The 20717-nt window shown below is 43.5% G+C and overlaps 1 protein-coding gene across 1 annotated transcript in view; it reads left to right on the top strand.

Annotated features, from left to right (window-relative positions):
• KAT2A (lysine acetyltransferase 2A) overlaps positions 1-20447 on the top strand; it is a 152580-nt gene extending 132133 nt beyond the window's left edge. Inside the window, exons 16-18 of the mRNA XM_073606108.1 lie at positions 222-285; positions 6486-6570; positions 14963-20447. Coding sequence (XP_073462209.1) covers positions 222-285; positions 6486-6570; positions 14963-15156 — 343 coding nt within the window. The 3' untranslated portion in view covers positions 15157-20447. The remainder of the gene's footprint in view (positions 1-221; positions 286-6485; positions 6571-14962) is intronic.
• The last annotated feature ends 270 nt before the right edge of the window (positions 20448-20717 follow it).

The following is a 20717-nucleotide window of genomic DNA, read 5'->3' as shown; positions in this document are numbered from 1 at the left end:
ACATATTCAGTGTAAATTCTAACTGGAAGACTAAGACCCCTCTTATCGTCAGTGGGCAGTGAGCAGGAATGGCCTTTAGGTGCAGAGTCCCAACAGTTAAGACTGGTGAGAGATTTGGTCCTTGGCATCTTTGCAAAACTGGCATAGAAACAGTTTTTGAAATCTTGCATCAGCAGATATATTGTAATGCTTTGTTATAATCATTTCTATAACCTTTGCAGAAAGGAGATTAAGGATCCTGACCAGTTATACAATATGCTGAAGAACTTGTTGGCACAGATTAAGGTAACCGCTTTATGTATAGTTCAGATGAAAGCTTCAGTAAGATGCATTTAGAGCTAAACTTGAAATGTGAAAGCCTTTTTTTTTTCTTTGAAAAGAAACCCATAAAGTGGTTGTAAACTCTTACATATACCCAATAAAGTGACTTTCCTCAGGTGATACACAGATATGAAACAAATTCAAAACTTGTACCTGTTTATATGCTGTTTAACTGCAGTCTTTTCTCTTATCTACATATTTTACGGGTGTTCATTAAAAAGGGGGATGAGAGCTGACGTCACACTCTGCAGAGCTCAGTGAGGAGAGCTGATTGGAGGGAAGAAACATAACCCCCCCTTTACACAGGAACAGAGCTGAGGCTGGAGCTTCCTCCCCATCACCCTTTATCTCTTGGTGTCAGGAAAACTTGCTGATAGCAGAGGAACAAGGCAGTAGAGAGAAATGTCACTTGTTGCTCTTAACTGACAAGTACACACTTTTGAGCAGGCATCACTAAATGGTGGACTGCGGTCCGAAAACGTGTGAATGACAGTTTTATGTGGACCATGGCTACGCCACTTAGCAGCTTGGGTATCCTCTCCAAGGTGACCACCTTCTTCCTCTGCTACCACAACATTCATCTTAGTATAGCAGATAGACAGAAGGTGCAGCATGTCCAGAGGCCGGGACATGCATTTCAAGTTGAAGTTGGAAAGGTAGAAGGTTTTTTATCTTAATGCATATGCATTAAGATAAAAAAACCTTTTGTGTGTAGCAGCCAACCCAGCACTCCCTAATTACTTACCCAAGCCCCATCTCTCTCCAGCCATGTCCACGAATGTCTAAGCCGTCCAATACATTCCTCCTGTTTGGCTGAGACGCGGCAGCGACGCCGTTGACTCCCACAGCTGTCAATCAAATCAGTCAGCCAATCGGCAGAGGCGGGGCTGGGTCCGGGGCTCCATGTTTGAGTGGACACATGGAGCTGTGTCTCTGCTCCAGTGCCCCCATAGGAAGCTGCTGACTGGGGGTCGCTTGATAGGAGGGAGGGGCCAAGAAGCAGCAAAGAGGGACCCGAGAAGAGGAGGATCCGGGCTGCTCTGTGCAAAACCAACTGCACAGAGGTGGCATGTTTAACATGTTTGTAAAGTCTCTTTTTTTAAAATAATCACTTTAACAAGGCAGTGATTTATTGCTAGGATGCGGGGCAGTCCTAGCAAACCAATCACCTGCCTGTTAACATGAAAAGCATGTCCCGCTCTCTGTCTGGATGTGCTGTGCCTTCTACCTGCTGCAGAAGATAGGATCAAAAAGGTTGGAGGAGTGTTGTGATTGGCAGGGGGAAATATAATGTAAGGGAGGGGGCATTCATATAAAGGGGACTGGATACAATGAAGGAAGGGGGGCTGTTAAGGGCACAAGTATACAAAGGGGGGGGGGGGGGCTGTAAAGGGAACTGAGGTGCCAGGAAGGGGGTGAGTGTAAAGTGGACTTTGGTGCAAATAAGGGAGAGACTGGCAAAAAAAATTGGTTTGAAAATTGGCAAGATTGGCAAGAAAAAAGGGTTTGTAAAAGGGACTGGGGTGCAAGGAAGTGGGCTGTAAAGGGGACTAGGCTATAATGAGGGGGACTGAGATGCAAGTAATGAGGGCCTGTAAAGGGGACTGTGATGCAAGGAAGGCCTTAGATGTAAGGTGGGGGAGCTGTGATGTGAATGGGGACAGAACATTTAAGTAGGGCTGCAACTAACGATTATTGTCATAATCGATTCATTGGCCGATTATTGTTTCGATTAATCGGTTAATAATCTTAAAAAAAAGTGTGGTGTATAATTTAGTTAATATGTAAAGTTTTAAAAAAAGCCAATTCATTCTTAAATATCTCTATGCAGTGGTAAATATAAATAACCAACTATATGGTTAGGGAGCAAAATATCTAATCCACTCTGAGAATAACAGACAGAAGAGATATTCTGTACGTACTATTAGAGGAGAGAGATACTATTAGAAGAGAGATATACTGTATATACTATTAGAGGAGATATACTGTATATACTTTTAAAGGGTGAATCTGGTAAATATCATCAGACTCAGATCTATTTTTTTATTTAAAAAAACAAACAATATCTTCCCGACAAATGACAAAAAATTTAATTTTAAGAACGTTCGTTCAATTTTCTAATCGTTAGTGGGGTCAAATCGAATTGTCAAAGGATCTGCAGGAAAAGGTAGTTGAACTGTATAAAACAGGAAAGGGATATAAAAAGATATCTAAGGAATTGAGAATGCCAATCAGCAGCGTTCAAACTCTAATCAAGAAGCGGAAAATGAGGGGTTCTGTTGAAACCAAACCACGGTCAGGTAGACCAACTAAATTTATTTAATTTATTTACAGTACAGATTATTTGCTCTTTTTGTACTATAAAGGGCTCATTTTAGTTTTTTTTTTTTTTTTTTTTTTAACCCCATTATGTTACTGGCCGATTAATCGATTATGAAAATAGTAATCGATTAATTTCATCGATTAGTTGTTTCAGCCCTACATTTAAGTAAAGGAGATGCTGTATTGTAAGGGGGGCACTGTAATGTAAATGGAGGGCAGTATTGGAAACGGGGTTCTTTGATGTAAAGAGGGGGTTCTGCTATGTAAAAGAGGGGGCTGTGATATAAACGGAGAAGGTCTGATGACACTGATGTAAAGGGGAAATTGTAATGTAAGGGGGTGAAATGGTCATAGCTCAAACATGAGACTCGGACCTCTGTTGGATGAAAATTTAATCTAATGATCAGACCTCCATGAATTTTAATTCAATGCCCCTGCTATAGAGGGATATTCTTTGTTCATATTTCATGTCTGAGGTTTACAACCACTTTAAGGTTTTCCATGTTTCTAACAGTCAAACATGGAGAGGAATTAAAGAAAAGGAACTGCATCCACTCCACCTTCTTGGCATACCCTGGCCTGTAGGTGGAGATGCAGCATTCCTAGAAACTTCAAACAGCTAAAAAAGGTGAAATGTATTAGGCCCCTTTCACACAGGTGGACTGGACCATTCATAGAGGAGAGCGGAGCTCTGACAGCTCCGTCACTGCACAGTGAGTGGAGACAGGCCTGTCATCCGCCGGCTCAGAGGGGATCAACAGAGCAATCCCCTCTGAACTAACGGAGTCCGTCAAAACGGACAGCCTCCTGTGAAAGGGACCTTAGGTTTACCATTTTACCTGCTGAATAATTTATAATGTCGGCCAGCTATTGCTGTGATATACCCATGTCTGTAGAGTCAGGGTGATTGAAGTGCTGTCTCCTGGTTTAGCTTCACTATTTCTGGGTTAACATCATGCTTATTGGGCAAAGCTGATGATGCTGACACATTTTTGAAGAGGCAGAGAGGTGACCAGGGAAGCTACATTGCTCTACTAGTTGTCATCACCTGGCTGTACTTGGGCTGGTAAATCTCAAAATTAGCTGAGCAGAGTTATAAATAATCTCTATTGTGATTATAATACAATGTCCACCCACCAGTATGGGTTGAGATGGTCTCTTCCTGGATACCATTTTATGCGATATAGCAAGTTTCTAAAGAATGTTTGAGTACCACATTTTACTGGTTTTTATTTATTTATATTTTGTATTGTTTAATCTATCATGTCTTGGTGACACTCTGTGTTAAAGTTGCTCTAAGGCCCCTTTCACACTGGGGCGGGGGCAGCAGTAAAGCGCCGCTATTAGCGGCGCTTTACTGTCGGTATTCGGCCGCTAGCGCGCGGGGGGGTTACCCGCTAGCGGCCGAGAAAGGGCTAAAAACCACTGCAAAGCGCCTCTGCACAGGCGCTTTGCCAGCGGTTTAGCCACGGTGTCCCATTGATTTCAATGAGCAGGAGCGGTATACACACCGCTCCTTCACCGCTCCAAAGATGCTGCTAGCAGGACTTTTTTTTACCGTCCTGCTATCGCACCGCTCCAGTGTGAAAGCCCTCGGGGCTTTCACATTGGAGACAAAGCAGCGGCACTTTTAGGTCGGTTTGCAGGCGCTATTTTTAGCACAGTAGTGCCTTGCAAACCGCCCCAGTGTGAAAGGGGCCTTAGTGTAAAGCGCTACACAAATTGTTGGTGCCAAAAAAAAGCCTGTTGTACCCATTTCCAGTATATACAGTTGTGCTCATAAGTTTACTTACCCTGGCAGAATTTGATTTCTTGGCCGTGTTTTTCAGAGACTATGAATAACACAAACCTTTCTTTCACTCAAGGTTGGTGTTTGGCTGAAGCCATTTATTATCAATCAACTGTTCTTACTCTTTTTAAATCATAATGGCAACAGAAACGACCCAAATTACCCTGATCAAATATTTACATACCCTGGTGATTTTGACCTGATAACATACACACAAGTTGATACAAAGGGGTTTCAGTGGCTATTAAAGGTAACCATCCTCACCTGTGATCTGTTTGCTTGTAATTTAGTGTGTGTGTCTAAAAGGTCAATGTGTTTCTGAACTCCTGAACTCTTGCATCTTTCATCCAGTGCTGCACTGACAATTCTGATTCATGGGGAAAGCAAAAGTATTGTCCAAGGATCTGCGGGAAAAGGTATTTGAACTGTATAAAACAGGAAAGGGATATAAAAAGATATCCAAGGAATTGAGAATGCCAATCGGCAGTGTTCAAACTCTAATCAAGAAGTGGAAAATGAGGGGTTCTGTTGAAACCAAACCACGGTCAGGTAGACCAACTAAAATTTTAGCCACAACTAGTGCTGGGGAAAAAATCGAATTGAATTGAGTTGAGAGGTCAAATCTATGATTTTTTTTTTTTTTTCACCAGGACCAGCGCTGACACCGCGCCGGTCCTGAGGAGCTGTGGGCAGGAGTTTCTAGGTGAGGCTGCGCCTTCGGCCTAGGCCGGATGCCGCAGACTAGGCCGAAGCCGCGGCCTCGCCTAAAAACTCCTGCCCGCAGCTCCTCAGGACCAGCGCGGTGTCCATCCAAAAAAAAAAATTTGAATCGTGAATCAAATTTTGTTTTTTAAAAATCGCAGATTTTTTTTTTGGAGAAAATCGCCCAGCTCTAGCCACAACTGCCAGTTAATTTGTTTGGTTTGAAAAGAAAAACCCACAAATAACTTCAGGTGAAATACAGGACACTCTGAAAACGTGGTGTGGTTTGAAGATGCACAATAAGGAGGCATTTGAAGAAAGGTTGGCTGCATGGTCAAGTCACCAGAAGAAAGCCATTACTACGCAAATGCCACAAAGTATCCCGCTTACAGTACGCCAAACAGCACAGAGACGAGCCTCAAACCTTCTGGCACAAAGTCGTTTGGAGTGATGAGACCATAATTTAGCTTTTTGGCCACAACCATAAACGCTACTTTTCGAGAGGAGTCAAAAAGGCCTATGATTAAAGGTACGGAGGTGGATCGCTGATGTTTTGGGGACGTGTGAGCTACAAAGGCACAGGAAATTGGGTCAAAGTTGTTGGCAAGATGAATGCAATATGTTATCAAAAAATACTGGAGGAACCTTTGCAGTCATCAGCCAGGAAGCTGCGTATGGGACATACTTGGACATTCCAATATGACAATGGTCCAAAACACACGGCCAAGTTAACCTGTCATGGGCTACAGCAGAATAAAGTGAAGGTTCTGTAGTGGCCATCTCAGTCTCCTGATCTCAATATCATTAAGCCACTCTGGGGAGATCTCAAACGTGCAGTTCATGCAAGACAGTTTACATGAACTGGAGGGTTTTTGCCAAGAGGAATGGGTAGCTTTAACATCTGAGAAGATAGAGCTTCATTCACAAATACCACAAAAGACTTCAAGCTGTCATTGATGTTAAAGGGTGCAATACACGGTATTAAGAACTGAGATATGTAAACTTTTGATCAGGGTCACTTGGGTAGTTTCTGTTGCCATTATTATTTAAAAAGAGTAAACACAGTTGATTGATAATAAATGGCTTCAGCCAAACGCTAACCGTGCGTCAAATAAAAGTTTTTGTATTACCTTTCATTTTCCCTGAAAAATGGCCAAGAAATCATAAATTCTGCCAGGGTATGTAAACAGCCTTTTGTAGCACATGTACAGTTGTGCTCATAAGTTTACATACCCTGGCAGAATTTATATATATTTCTTTCTGACACACAGCAGAGATTGATTCATCGCTTTTGTGGTGTAGAATTGGGCACAACTGGTTGTGGTGTTTTTTTTTTTGTTTTGTTTTTCAGTCACACCCAAGCGCTTGGCCGTTTATGGAACCAGTGAAGAAGTCTGAAGCCCCGGATTACTATGAAGTGATTCGTTTCCCAATTGGTAAGGTCCCCCCCCCCCACTCCTGTCTGTAACCCCTGACTGTTGATCTAAGATACATGTCTGTAAATGCTCATGTAAGTGGGGTCTGAAATTCATAACATGACAGATTTTCCTGTTTATCTCTCTCCCCTATATTTTGCAAGCAGTTCTTGCTTACTTTTGAGCCCAGTGAAAAAAGGGACCTCTTCCTGCTGTAGGGGTGATTTTTGGCCCCTGCCTTTTGATGATTGGCTTTGGCATAGAGTAAACCTGAGTATAAAAGGAAAATTTCTCTAGTCATTTTCCAGGAAGGCACACCTGAGAGATGACTGGTCCACCTGACGGGAAACACAATCAACACATGAGGTTAAAAGGGCCCCTGCACCTCAGTTCTTGATTGTTTCCTGGCAGCGAAATGTTTTATTTTTTGTGGACCTGAAATCGGTTGCGAATTTTCCCCCTGGCTGCTGGACACCATAGCCGGGGAGGGCTGTGGGTTCAGCCAGGATTTATTCCCACTCTAGGGGGCCCCTACTGCTGGGGGTCCTCCCCGGCAAGAAGCTTCCTGGACACAGGAAGTGTTTCCAGTGCTCCTGTGGATGTATACCTCCCCTCTTACCTTCCACCCAGGCCAGGGGGTTGTGGGGGCTGTAGGAGACGACGGGTCTGCTGGAGTCCAGGTCATAGGTGGGGCAAGTGGCTGATTGGGGGGTGCGGGGGTGGTTTCACCCTGATTGAAGGGCTGTGTGTGCCCCCTGAGGAGAGAGTGTTTCCCAACCGCTGGACTCCAGGGTGGAGCAAGATGGTGCCAGATCTCTTTCCGGTTCTGGCGGCTGGGCTATAAAAAAATGATGGCTTCTCTCCCATTTACCCCACCCTTTTCCCATAGCCGCACATTCTCAGCTCCTTGGGGAGATCCCGGTGAGGCAGTTCATAGGTCTAGGGGGTAAGGGAATTGGTGGGGTTTGTAGGGTTTTCTGGGAGGGAGGTGGGGGGGAGGGAATGGACGGGGAAGTGTTCGTTACATGGTCTGTACTCTTTTTATATGTACTGTTTTTGCATAGGATTAATAAATGTGAGGAGGTAGCCTTTTGGGTGTACACAATTTTTTGTTTCTTTGTTTCCACCCTTTTCCCATCCTATCGCATACCTAAGGCACCTCTGGTAAAACTAAAAACTAAATTTCTGTAGTAGTCACCGCTACTATGGTGATTGCTGTGATTTTCTGTCCCACTGCATATAGACCACAGGGGGTCATTTGCTCAGCACTGCTCTCATTCACAGAATGTCTTTTATTTTTGGTGGAAATCATGGCATCACTGCCCCTCTTCTTCACCCCCCCCACCCCACCCCCCCCAAGATGCTGGGGTGTAAGAACTTGTATCTGTGGGGCATGGCCTGACGAGGCATGTGAGCGCACCTGCTGCACAGAGCTCCCGCTGGTGATCCTGCTTCTTACCTTATCCTGCCACACTATTTTGCCCGGTATTGCTACCCGCTGCCTCCCTGAGCCGTACTGCTGGATACCGGAACCGAGCAGATGATGACCCAGGGGAACCGTGGAGAAGCCGCAGCCGTGGAGCCCCAAGATGCCGCCGGACAGTCCCAGCCTCCCAAAGCACAGCGCGGCCTGGAGAAGAATGTCGATGGCCAGGGCAAACGTGATCTTGTTAGTCAAGCCTGGGAAGGATCCGGTTGACCCCGGTTCCTATAGACCTATCTCTCTTCTCCAAAGTGACGTTAAAATCCTGGCTAAGGCCTTAGCACTACGGGTAAACGGGATCATAGCCTCTATAATACATCCGGACCAGGCAGGCTTTATGCCACAAAAATCCACAGCCACTAATCTCAGGCGCCTTTTTCTGAACATACAGCTGCAGGCCAACAACGGGGGAAACGGGGCCCTTTTGTCCCTCAACGACAAAAAGGCGTTTGACAGCATTGGCTGGTGTTATCAATGGGCGGTGCTGTCCAAATTTGGGTTCGGGGACTGATTCATAGCCTGGGTCAAATTACTCTCTGCCTCCCCGCAGGTGACCATTAGGATGTCCGTCAGAATGTCACACGTATTTGCTCTGGGGAGGGGTACGAGGCAGGGCTGTCCCCTGTCTCCCCTGCTCTTTGCTAGCGACATCGAGCCACTGGCAGCAATAGTGAGGGCCAGTCCAGGGATCACAGGCTTGAGGTATGGTGATCTTCATGAGAAGATTATGTTGTACGCGGACGACATGATGCTTTTTCTGGGAAACACTACTACTACTCTGGCAGAGGTGACAGCCGTTCTATCTGAATTCGGGCACTACTCGGGTCTGACCATTAACTGGTCCAAGTCAGCCTTGATGGTGCTTGATGGGGAACGGGCGGTGGATCTGCCTGATTCCTGCCCGATCCAGGTAGTAACTTCATTCAAATACCTGGGAATTCAGATATTGCCTAAACTTACAGACTATTGCCCCTTAAATAATACACCCACTACTATCCAGATTTCGGGACAAAATTAACACATGGAATAATCTTAAACTTTCTCTGGCAAGCAAGGCCAACTTAATTAAAATGATACTGATGCCACAGCTATTCTACTTTCTACACAACTCCCCAGTTGTGATCCACCTGAAAATATTCAGGGTGGTTAACACCCTCTTTAGACGCCTACTATGGAACACAGGCCCCCCCAGAATTAAATTAGAACAGTTGCAGCAGCCCAAGGACAGTGGAGGATTGGCAGTGCCCAATCCTTGGCTGTACTACATTGCAGCCCAAATGCAGCATCTGAGTGGATCCATGGCACATGACCCGGTGGGCTCTTTGGCACGATTGATGCTGATTGGCTCTGGAGCAGACACCCACTTTTAATCTGATCCAGAAAATATTGAACAAGGGCAGGCAGATACATGAAGTGATGTGCTTCACAGAATATAGTCCGATATGGGGGAATCGCTCCCATGTCAAACTGGCAAAGTTACAATAGGGCCCCAGGTGGCGCTCCTTTTGAGTGACCTTGCTGTCACATATATTTCAGGACGGCAAGTTACTATCCTTCCCTGAGTTGCAGAACAGATATAACCTGCCCTCTACCATGTATTACTCCTACCTCCAGCTCAGCCATGCTGTGGCCGCGCAGGGAGACGCTAACCACTGGGTTATGTCAACTACCCCCATTTTCTACCTGATACAAACTAGCACTGAAACCAAAGGGATTATCTCACACTGTTACCAGATGTTATTGAGGCACAACCCCTATGGGAGAAGGATATAGGTTCACTTACAGGAGAACAATGGGATAAAGTCCTGCAGTCCATTACTATCTGTTCCCTTAATGTGGCCCAAAAGGTTTCCCAACTTTACATAGTACTTCGGGTGTACTACACTCCACTTAGTTTGCATAAGATGGGCAGGCGACCAGATCCCCTATGTGGCAGATGCGAGCGACATCAGGGAGATCTCATTCACTTGCTCTGGAGGTGCCCAAAGCTCCATCGGTACTGGAGTACAGGGCTTGAGACGCTTAATCGAGTGTTCCAGACAACCGTCCGCCTGGACCCAATTCACTGTATCTTAGGGGTATTGGAGGACGTTGTCCCTGAGGAGATGGCTAGAATAGCATTCTCTAGTGCACTGTTTCAGGCCCGCAAGCTCATATTGATGGGCTGGAAATCTGTCTCCCCACCCACGGTAGCCTCATGGATATCACATATGGGTAATACTTTGGTCATGGAAAAGTATATATATATAAAAATTATATATATATATCAACATAGAGGCAGTCCGAGCAGATTTGAAAGAATAATGGGCACCATGGCTAGACACCCCTGGATTAAGTCCCAGGGAACTAGTGATGTCCAGACTATTGCAATGCCCTGCTGGCGGACCTTAACGGGCTAGAGATAGATAACACCAGATGCATGGTATCAATATGTATGTCTCATTACATTGTAGACTTGATGGTTAAGAGGAAAGAATGATTGTACCGAACGATGTGGGGACTGTACATTATACTTATTAATGTGTGCACATGCACTCTGTACATTGGAAATTGAGTCGAGCTCTGGGGACGGAGTGAAATGCGTTGGGGGCGTGGCCTGGTCAAGGTCCAGGCTGAGGTTGCCACTCCACCTATCCCTGTAGGACACCATAGATGTGACTTCCAGGGGTCTCTCCCTTTCTTCCTTGTATTTTCGCAGGAGCCAGGGCAGGTTCCATCCCCTGTCAGCACTCTAGCAGCAGCTGCGGATGCACTACCTACATACCCCCTCCTTATCGAGCCTGAGTGGCATATATACACTTTCCAGGTTCCAGGCATATGTACCTGAAGGCATACAGCAAAAATTGCATTATATTTGCAAAAAGACAGGCACCGCTGTGTACGGAGCATGCGCCATAGACAGCGGCGTGCAGGCGCACTGAGCATGCCGCTGCTAACGGCGATATGCCGTTAGTGGCGGCTCCCGTGCGGGTGTGACATCATCGCCGCTCCGGCCAATCACATCGCCGGAGACACGCTACCTTTGCAGGGAAACAAAGAGGAAGTAAACCCATTAGGGTTTACTTCCTCTTTGAGAAACAACATGCAGATATCATGGTAGTGGTTGAGACTCATGTAGAGGGTCGCCTCCAACTGGCACTCCGCCGACAATGGATTGGATGGGCTTTTCACTCTACATCCCATGCTCGCGTCTCGGTTCTTGTGGCCAAATCACTACACTTTGAATTATACGATGTTTCCTCTGACCCACAGGGGCACTATATCTTCTTGCATGTCAAAATATATGGAGAACCCTTTCTGGTGTTGGCCTTTTATGGCCCGCCTCCTTTTAGCGCCAAGGTTATTACAGAAGGTTTTATGTACATGTCCTGCTACCCCACAGTACAGACAATCAGGTTGGGTAACTTTAACGAAACACTCATCCCCAGCCTAGATAGGCTTAGACCCTCAGAATCACATATGGGGACCGTGCACAATACTAGATTCTCCAGGCTACTAACAAATTTTAATTTAGTAGACACTTGGAGACATCTAAACCTTCACGTTCGGAAATACTCATGTTTTTTGAACACGCACAACACTATGTCCGGTATCTCATTCTTCTATCCCAAGTTTTGCTGCCACGGCTGCAAAACACATTTGGCCCCAGACTCTTATCTGACCACTGTCCTTACTGGATTACCCTTAGTGTTAACGTTAACAAACCGCCCAGGTCCTGGCGTCTCAATCCTTTCTAGAGAATGATCCCTCTGCCTCACCTTCAGCAGTGTGGGACTCATTCAAACAGCATGCACGATCTTCTCTCAAGTCTTGTATTAATAAGATAAAGGGCGACTCTGCCAGTGCCTTTGAGAAGACTGTAGCGGAGTCAACCTCCACAGAACAACAATATGCACTAGACCCCTCTCCTGCGCAGGCAGACCTCCTTAAGCTACAAACTTGAGTAGTCAACCAATTACAATACGAGAAGGCCAGGCGCAAACTTTTTTTTTTTTTTTCTCCAAACAAAAGATGTTTGAACATGGGGGAAAAAGCGGGCAAATTGTTAGCATATATGGTGCATAGTGAGGACCGGCCACCAGTTATCTCGCTATATGGACAGGAGGGTAGGCTCATTACAGACTCCTCTAGTGTCGCCTTTAGTTTAAAAAATTATTCGCAGAGCTCTACACATCGAGAGCACCTCCAGATGAGGGAACAATGCAAAATTTGCCATTGTAAGCTTTGCCAGGTCTAAAGCCCCAGGCTCAGAAGGATTGCCCATTGAGTTCTATACACAGTACTGTGAGTTACTTACCCCTAAACTGTTGACCCTATATAATTATCTTTTCGAAAACTTCATGCTGCTCCCCTCAATGAGAGAAGCGATTATAGTTCTCTTTCCCAAACCAGGAAAGGACCCAGGATATCCAGAATCGTATAGACCCATATCTTTACTCCAAGTTGATATTAAAATACTGGCAAAGGTCCAAGCCAACCGTCTCAACAAAGTAATCCTAACTCTTGATACACCAAGATCAAGCAGCATTTATGCCCGGTCGCAATACTTCTTCTAACGTCAGGAAGCTATTGATCTTCAAGCTACACATGACAATGTAGGTGAACGCGTAGTGGTGCGTTAGATACAGCCAAGGCATTTGATTCAGTGGAGTGGGGGTATCTCTGGAGATGCCTGGAGGGATATGGCTTTGGCACTAGATTCATTAAATGGATTCAACTCTTCTATCAGGATCACACAGCTAAGGTGGTGGCTAATGGATGGCCATCCGAGGCGTTTATCCCCTCTACTATACTATATATCTGAGAAAATCCTAGGATACAGGGACTGAATCAGGGAACATTAACAGAAAAAATCAGTATGTATCCTGATGACACCCTGCTATATCTCGCGGACTCGGGCCCCCTCCCTTCAACTGGCACTTGACACGATTGAACAATTTGGGTCATTTTAGGGACTTAGGATCAATTGGGACAAGTCCCAGGTCCTGCCAATTGATTTCCCACCCTCCAGAATACAGGCTCAACTTCCTCTTCTTAGAGTAAGTGTTATAAAGTACCTAGGGATTCATGTTTCCAGATTCCCGGCAGATTACATTTCCCTCAACATTGAACCTTTATAGACCTTAATTAAATCTAAAATACAAATATGGTCCCGCTTGCCCTTGGGAGTATGGGGAATCATCAATTTTAATAAATATGGTCTTACTTCCCAAAATACTTTATATCCTCTGGCACTCCCCGGTATATCTTCCCCTTAAACACTTTAAATGCTTTGAAACCTTACTTTTAAACCCTTTGTTTGGGGCAGTAACAGACAAACTAGCCTGGCGCTTTCTCAAAAACCCCACAGACCTAGGCGGAACAGCCATGCCTGATCTAAACCTATACTATACAGCGTCTCAATTATCCCAACTTTTCCATATTGATAAAACAAAGAGATTTAGCACTCTTATCTGTCCAACCTGGGTACAACACGCAGCAGATCCTATTAGTGTAATAGCAGTAGGCTCAGGGGGAACTGAATCAGCCGGGAGGAAAACGCTCTTATACCACTATAGGCGGATTTGGGATATCGCCATAGATAAATTAGGGATAACACAATTCAATGACTACACCCCATTTTGGCACAATAAACTCCTACCGGAATTGTCTCAGATCCCCAACTCAAAGACTTGGAGCACATGTGGGATATACTACCTACGCTATCTCCTAACGGATGGAAGGCTCAAAACATTCAATACCCTCCAAGAAAAATGTACACTCCCGAACAATATGTTTTTTATATTCCTCCAGGTGCGCCATGCCATGAATGCACAATTTCTTGTTGCAACCCCACAACCCTCCCCCAATTCTATCATAGCTATAGTTAAGAGTACAGACCCTCAAAAACTTATATCTTCTTTCTATAACATGCTCATCACTCCTTCCATGACAAAACTAGCCTATGACATAAAACCACGCTGGGAGAGGAAGATAGGAGTAATGGGAGATGAAGAGTGGAGCGAGGCCCTAGACACCTGTAAGGCAGCCTCCCCTAAGCTCTCCGATAGATTGACACAGATATATATCATGCATCGGACGTATCTCACACCTCTACGGGTATCCAAATTTAAAAGAGATCACCCTAACTCTTGCCCAATGTGTTTGCAAGATGTAGGCACATTCTTTCACCTACTATGGTCCTGCCCAGTAATTCAGGGCTTCAGGGAATCCGATTGTACACTTCATTCATGATACTATGGGCTCGCCTCTTACTCTGAATCCGAAACCATGTTTACTAGGGATATTTCCTGACTAAGATAGATAAATTCACGAAAATATTCCTACACTAAATGCTTTTCTTAGCCAGAAAAGTCATTGCTAGGAAATGGATGAGGCTGACACCTCCTATACTTGTCGAATGGAAATCTGAGGTTAATGGTACCCTCTCTTACAAAAAATTCCTGTATATCAATAGAGGTTGCCCAACCAAATACAACAAAGTCTGGGACCGCTGGTTAAATGACTCTACCACCTACACTTAATGGACCCTAGCGTACCCAGGGGTATTACATACCCATTGTGATATACCCCTGGCCACACAGTCAAGATGTATACATCCAGGTATCTGAAATAGACATAGATTTAATAATAAACATATTCCGTTTTCTGTTATTAAAATATTGTTTACGTAATATGCAAAATTAAAAAAAATATATAATGTAGCCACTGTAGCTATCGCAGTACTGCACATTTAAAATGATCAATATGTACCTTCTCTATGATTCAATAAACAAATGAGCAAGAAAATTAAATGATCAATAGATCATCTTGGCCCACATAATTATACACAGACATGTACTTGATGACCACCCTAAAAAATTATGTTGTAAACAATGTTTTTTTTTTATAATCCTCTACTAAATTAAAATATTGTGTTTTCCCCTTAAGATCTGAAAACCATGACTGAAAGGCTGAAGAACAGGTATTATGTGACCAAGAAGATCTTCATCGCTGACCTGCAGAGGATCATCACCAACTGTCGAGAATACAACCCTCCCGACAGTGAGTACTGCAAGTGCGCCAATACCCTGGAAAAATTCTTCTACTTCAAGCTGAAAGAAGGCGGACTGATAGACAAATAACTGTAGTTGAAAACTGCTGTGGAACGCCAGTTCATCCACCATGAATTTAAAGGGGTTCCACAAGCTCAGTGGCACCAATGCCTTAGGACTAGTGCAAAAAAGCCACGTTCATGTAGGTTTACCACCCTCTACGAGGAGTCTAGACTGGGAGAGTCAGTGTGGGGATGTTTCTGCAAGGCACAAGTCTCTGCACTTTGAAGTGCCCCCACCTGATCAGACTGCAGTTTTCTGTTTACAGGACAAGTAGAGCCCCTATTCATTCCAATGAGAAACCTTTACCCCCAAGTTTAAATTGCCATAAGAAAAACAAACGCCCATCTTGCCTTTTTAAATGCTTCATTCTTTCCTGGACCTATCTTGGACACAATTGACTGAGCAGTGCTGCAGCTTTTCTTCCTAATGCTTTGAAATTGCCAAAGTTGGATAACTGCGTTATGAACAAAGAGCCTTTTTCAGGTTGTAAACAATTGGTGCACCTGCTCTGGTTTTCATTAAGCCGAAACTCACAAGCTTTATGATCTTCCTTTTTTTTTTTTTTTTTTTTTTGGAAGCTGCCATATTAGTATTAAATCTAAACATAACTGGGCACAATGGAGGAACTAACCGTAGGCTGCAACAAAGTATGTTTATGATTGCCACAGATTGGAAAACGAAAACAAATGTGATACATGAGAAATTCTTCAGGCATTGGTGGTGAATTGTAAAACAAACAAGGATGTGCACATTTCTGGGACCAAGCATGAGTTGCAAATATGTGACTTACGTATGAATAGGTGATGATTGTGTTATCCACATGCATGGCAATAGTTTTCATCTTCCTGGGACGGTAATAGGCACTGGGTGATGGGTGGGAAAGCATCACACAGAGGAGGGGGCAAAGACATTCACCCAGGACTGTTGGTTACTATGTTTCAAATAATATGGAATCCCCAGCCACACAGATTAAAGCTGAAATCCATGCACCTACACGGTTTATTCACTTTTATATGGGAGGTGATTTACCTGCTTAAGAGAAGTATGCTTGTGTTTTTTTTTTTTTTTTTTTTTTTTTTTTCCAGAATCATGGGTGCAGCATTGGTCCCCCGCCGCCTCTAAGACTGATAAACGAGCGATCAAACATCGCCGATTGTTCGGTTCTAGGAGCACCCTGGTCAGAGAGCTGCTGGTCACCGCTTTCTGCTCTACTCACACCCCCCTTGCTGAAAATGGGTCACAGGACTGCAGAACTGCATTTCTGTGATCCATAGAAATACAGCCAACCCAGTTTGGCTCTACTTCTCCTTTTTTAAAGTATTTGTATCCATTCAGTCCTAAGATTTATACAGCTCAGTGCAAAAGCAGACCCAGGCTTGATTATCTGACTTTCTCTTTCTGATAGAAGGGATCCCAGCCTATAATTGGACAATCAAGGAGAAGCAGCACACTGATCTGCTCGCTCTGCTTTGTAAGGCTGCACTCACACTGATTTGTATTCAATTGATTCCTGCTGTTGAAATTGATAGCTGTGGCCACTGAACCCGTACACTCTGACAGGCAGTCACAGCTATTCATGCGAGTTCGCAAAACCAGTGATCAGGCACGAATAGCTGCGGCTGCTGACAGCCTGTCATTAGTGTACCGGCTTGGCAGCTGCTACTATCCAGACGCCTCTGTCAATCCCAGCAGCACCTCTCATCCTTTAAGCATGTTCAGGTTAGGCTGCCTATAGACATTGGAGACCAATCAAATGTGTAGACATGATCTGACTGCCCTCAGAGCAAAAATTCTCACAAGCTCTGCACATGTTTCACATGGCTGACATTGCATTTTTATAAATGCATTTAAATGCAGAGGAGGTGGTGGTAGGTTGTGCAGGCAGACATTGCCACTTATCTCAGATGAGAACATGAATGATCACCCAGGACAAGTTTTCCAACCTGTATTGTTGCGACTGTATTCCTGAGGTCATTGCTAAGTCTAGCAGAAAATGGTCACATCAGACAGCGATCATCTCATTTCAATAGGCTACTTTTTACATGGACTTGTGCAAAGCTAATGAGTCCTGGAGAAGCTATAGTGCAAAATTTTATTTTCTCAGCTTGAGTGCTGTAGTACATGAGAAATTACAGGAATTCAAAATCAGAATTTATATATGTAGACTAACCAGAAGTATTAAGGTGATTGTAAAGTCTTTGTTATTTTTATAAAAATAAACATATTATACTTACCTGCCCTGTGCAGTGGATTTGCACAGAGCAGCCCAGATCCTCCTCTTCTTGTCTGCTCCTGGCCCCTCCCTCCTGTTGAATGTCTTCACAGCAATCAGCTTCAGACATGGAGCTGTGGTGTAGCCCCACCCCTCTCTCTCCTGATTGGCTAACTGACTTTGACTGCAGCGGGACCCAATGGTGCCCTTGCTGTGTCTCAGCCAATCAGGAGGGAGAGTTCTGGACGTCCGAGGCTTGTGGACAGAGATGGGGCTCAGGTAAGTATTAGGGGGGTCGAGGGGGGCTGCTGCACACAGAAGGCTTTTTAACTTAATGCATAGAATGCATTAAGATAAAAGGAGTTGTAAAGTTAGGTTTTTTTAATGATTTTTACATGCTGAGAACATTTTGCAAAGTTGAATTTTTTTTCTTTTTGTGCCTGACCTTCAGCTTTAACTGTCTTGAGCATCTCTTTATTATTGTATGCTATGCATTGTTTGTTTACAGTGGTTGCTACAGAGGTGAGAGCAAAAGAATAATGTGTTCCCATAGTGACTCAATGTATATTTATATTCACATCTAACCTGAAAGGGAAAACTGATAAAAATAGCTACCTGGAACTTAACTGATTACACTCAGATGTTTGTGTGTCTAAGTACACTCCAGTATCATCTGAAATCATGTAAAAAGGTTAAACTTACACGGGTCATTGCCTAACGCCCCCAGTGCTTTGGTCGTGCATGCTGGCTTTGTCTGATTACACCGCTCTGCAGTGTAAGATCCTCGGTTTGACTGTAACCTGGTATAATATCAAATACCTAATTCAGAACCTGTGATTCCACCTATACAGTATGTAGGTGTACGTACATATTACTAATCATCCTCACTGCAGTTTGTAGGAAACATTGCTCACAGATGTCATTCTTAGAAGGATCTTGTACATAAATACAATACATAGCACGATGCTGCAGTGCCAATTGGGGGACAGTTGAAAGCCCAGTTCTGGCCGTCGGGAAGAAATTATGCCAGCCTATCAAGGTAAACTGAGAAGACCTGAGTTTTGGCAGTGTTAGTGTTTTCTGGACAGCATTATTACATCACTGATTTATTTTATTATGCTGTAGGTTGCTAGGGAATTATCCCCTATTTCTTTAAAAAAAAAAAAAATGCCAGTATACAGTTGCTCGGGCATTATACTTGGAAGTCTGAAATGTGGAGCCTTGGTTTGCAGTGTGAAAGTGTCCACAACAGCAACGCTTAGGGCTGATTCACACCTGTGTGTTGTGTTTTTAGGAGCATTACCACTGAACCCCACACTATGCATGCAGGACTATGTTTAAAGCACCACACCTAAAATGTACATAAATAGCACAGGTGTAAATGGGCACTTAAATCTTCATGTTGCACATAATTGTTAGTACTCACTGAAAATTCTCTTAGAGCAGGACTTGACAACAATGCAACCACCTGGGCATGACATTTCTGAGCAGGTTGCCATTGACCGTGAGCTCTTATATTTCTCCAAGCTATCTGTATGGTAGACATAGTAGCTTCTGAAATATGGGTTTGTGATTAAACTCTTACCAAACCAAACATATTGGTGAGCTGATGGTGGCAGGGTCCGCATCCTAACACGAGTGTCAGAAAATTCAGTACAGCTGTTCTCCCAGGTTAGTATGTCAATTGAACAGAATAGTTTTGTATACCTGTTACAAAGGACACATCCGTATTGCATAAAATGGACACCGTGTCTGGGTGACAGGTACACTTGAATTTTTTTCTAAACTGTGGAAACACATCATATAATAGCTGTAGCCCTATCAAAGAATAAAATACACTGCAAATAATTTGGAAGGCATAGAGCAAGGAAAAGTGAATTTGCGCTCAGCGGGGACTGTGTGCTTTCTTTTCATTTTCCCAGTGGAAAAAAAAAAAAAGACCTCAGGGGTAATAAGATTCATTAAATATAACTCATTTGCTGAAGTCCACCCAGTATTACCTCTCAAGGGGTTTTTCTGATCCCTTACAGGACTTGGCATAAAATATATATATTTTTTTTTGGGAACCTGTTACATTAAGGTACTAATAAAGCTGGTAAAAAACAATATTGATTGCAGACTGGGCATTATGGAAGAAATTAACCTTTTGCTTAGACATTGCATATACATAATAGTGACATCTGTCATGCATGCATTACCACTGTCCTGGTCATTTATAAATGGTATTGGGATCCATAACGGTCATATTCTGCCTCTAAAACATTCATCTGCCTCTGACACAGTAATTTGCTGTGTCAAGGCAAAGCCTTCACTGCTCCTGGCTGTAGTATTGTTTACTGTTTTTATCTTTGCCCTGCTGAGCTGGAATTCCATTTCTGTACAGGGGAAAAAATTAAAGTTTGTAATTTTTAAAGGGAACTTATACTAACCCCCTTCAATTTTAAAGTTATCTACCTGTCAAGCAGATCCAATGGTATCAATACTTTTGGTCACTGACCTAGGACAAGTATGCATATCTGGTATGCTGACTTCACTTGCAGCATACTTGTTCCAGGTCAGTAAAAAGTATTGAAACATGAGATTCACCAAGCTGCTAGTATTATCTGAATATGATTAAAATGGCATTTCTCTTAGCACAGGTTTTCTAGCAAGGAGACATCACAGACAAATGAGAAATGGCAAAAACTGCTTGTTACAATCTACCTATCTAAAGTAGTATACATAGGTAACAACACAACATGGTCACCTTTACATAATGTGCTCAATTTTGTTATCAATATAATGGTTACCGTAGTCTGCTTTTTATATAATACATTTCAAAGAAGCATTTGACCAAGGATTCAATTCAATAACACTGTAAGGTCAAGGTAATATCCTTCAACGTGCATGGAGACAAAATGGATGGCTTCATTTATGCTACACAATTGAGGGACCATCTGTGAACTATTTGTCAGTGTGTTTTTTTTTGTTTTTTGTTTTTTTTGCCTTACACTGCTTTTAAATCTGTGTTTTCGTATGAACATAGCTCTGTTATTATACTGTGAGTTTATATGAATGCCTTGCTGTCCAAAAAATAAAGATTGATGTATTGATGCACTAATAAAATTACTTGCATGTCTGAATCTAAACAGCAGGTGCAAGACTTACAGATTCAGAATACCTTATTAATCCCATGGGAAATGATTAGATTGGGGCCCCTTCCATGATGTTCGGATTGAGAACTCCTAATTTTGGAATCTTGTTTGAGAGTGGTGAGTTATTAGAGCACATTTTGTGCCTGTGCATTCAGATCTTCATTCTTTTCACTTCATTTTTTTTATTACTGTGCCTGAGTAAAAGACAACATACCTGACAGCTTCAAAGCCAAGGTAAATTG

This window comes from Aquarana catesbeiana, linkage group LG12 (genome assembly GCF_042186555.1).
Source record: "Aquarana catesbeiana isolate 2022-GZ linkage group LG12, ASM4218655v1, whole genome shotgun sequence".
In the NCBI taxonomy this organism is placed as follows: domain Eukaryota; kingdom Metazoa; phylum Chordata; class Amphibia; order Anura; family Ranidae; genus Aquarana; species Aquarana catesbeiana.
Note: the sequence above shows the minus strand (reverse complement) of the source record. Positions and strands in the feature narration are given on the sequence as shown.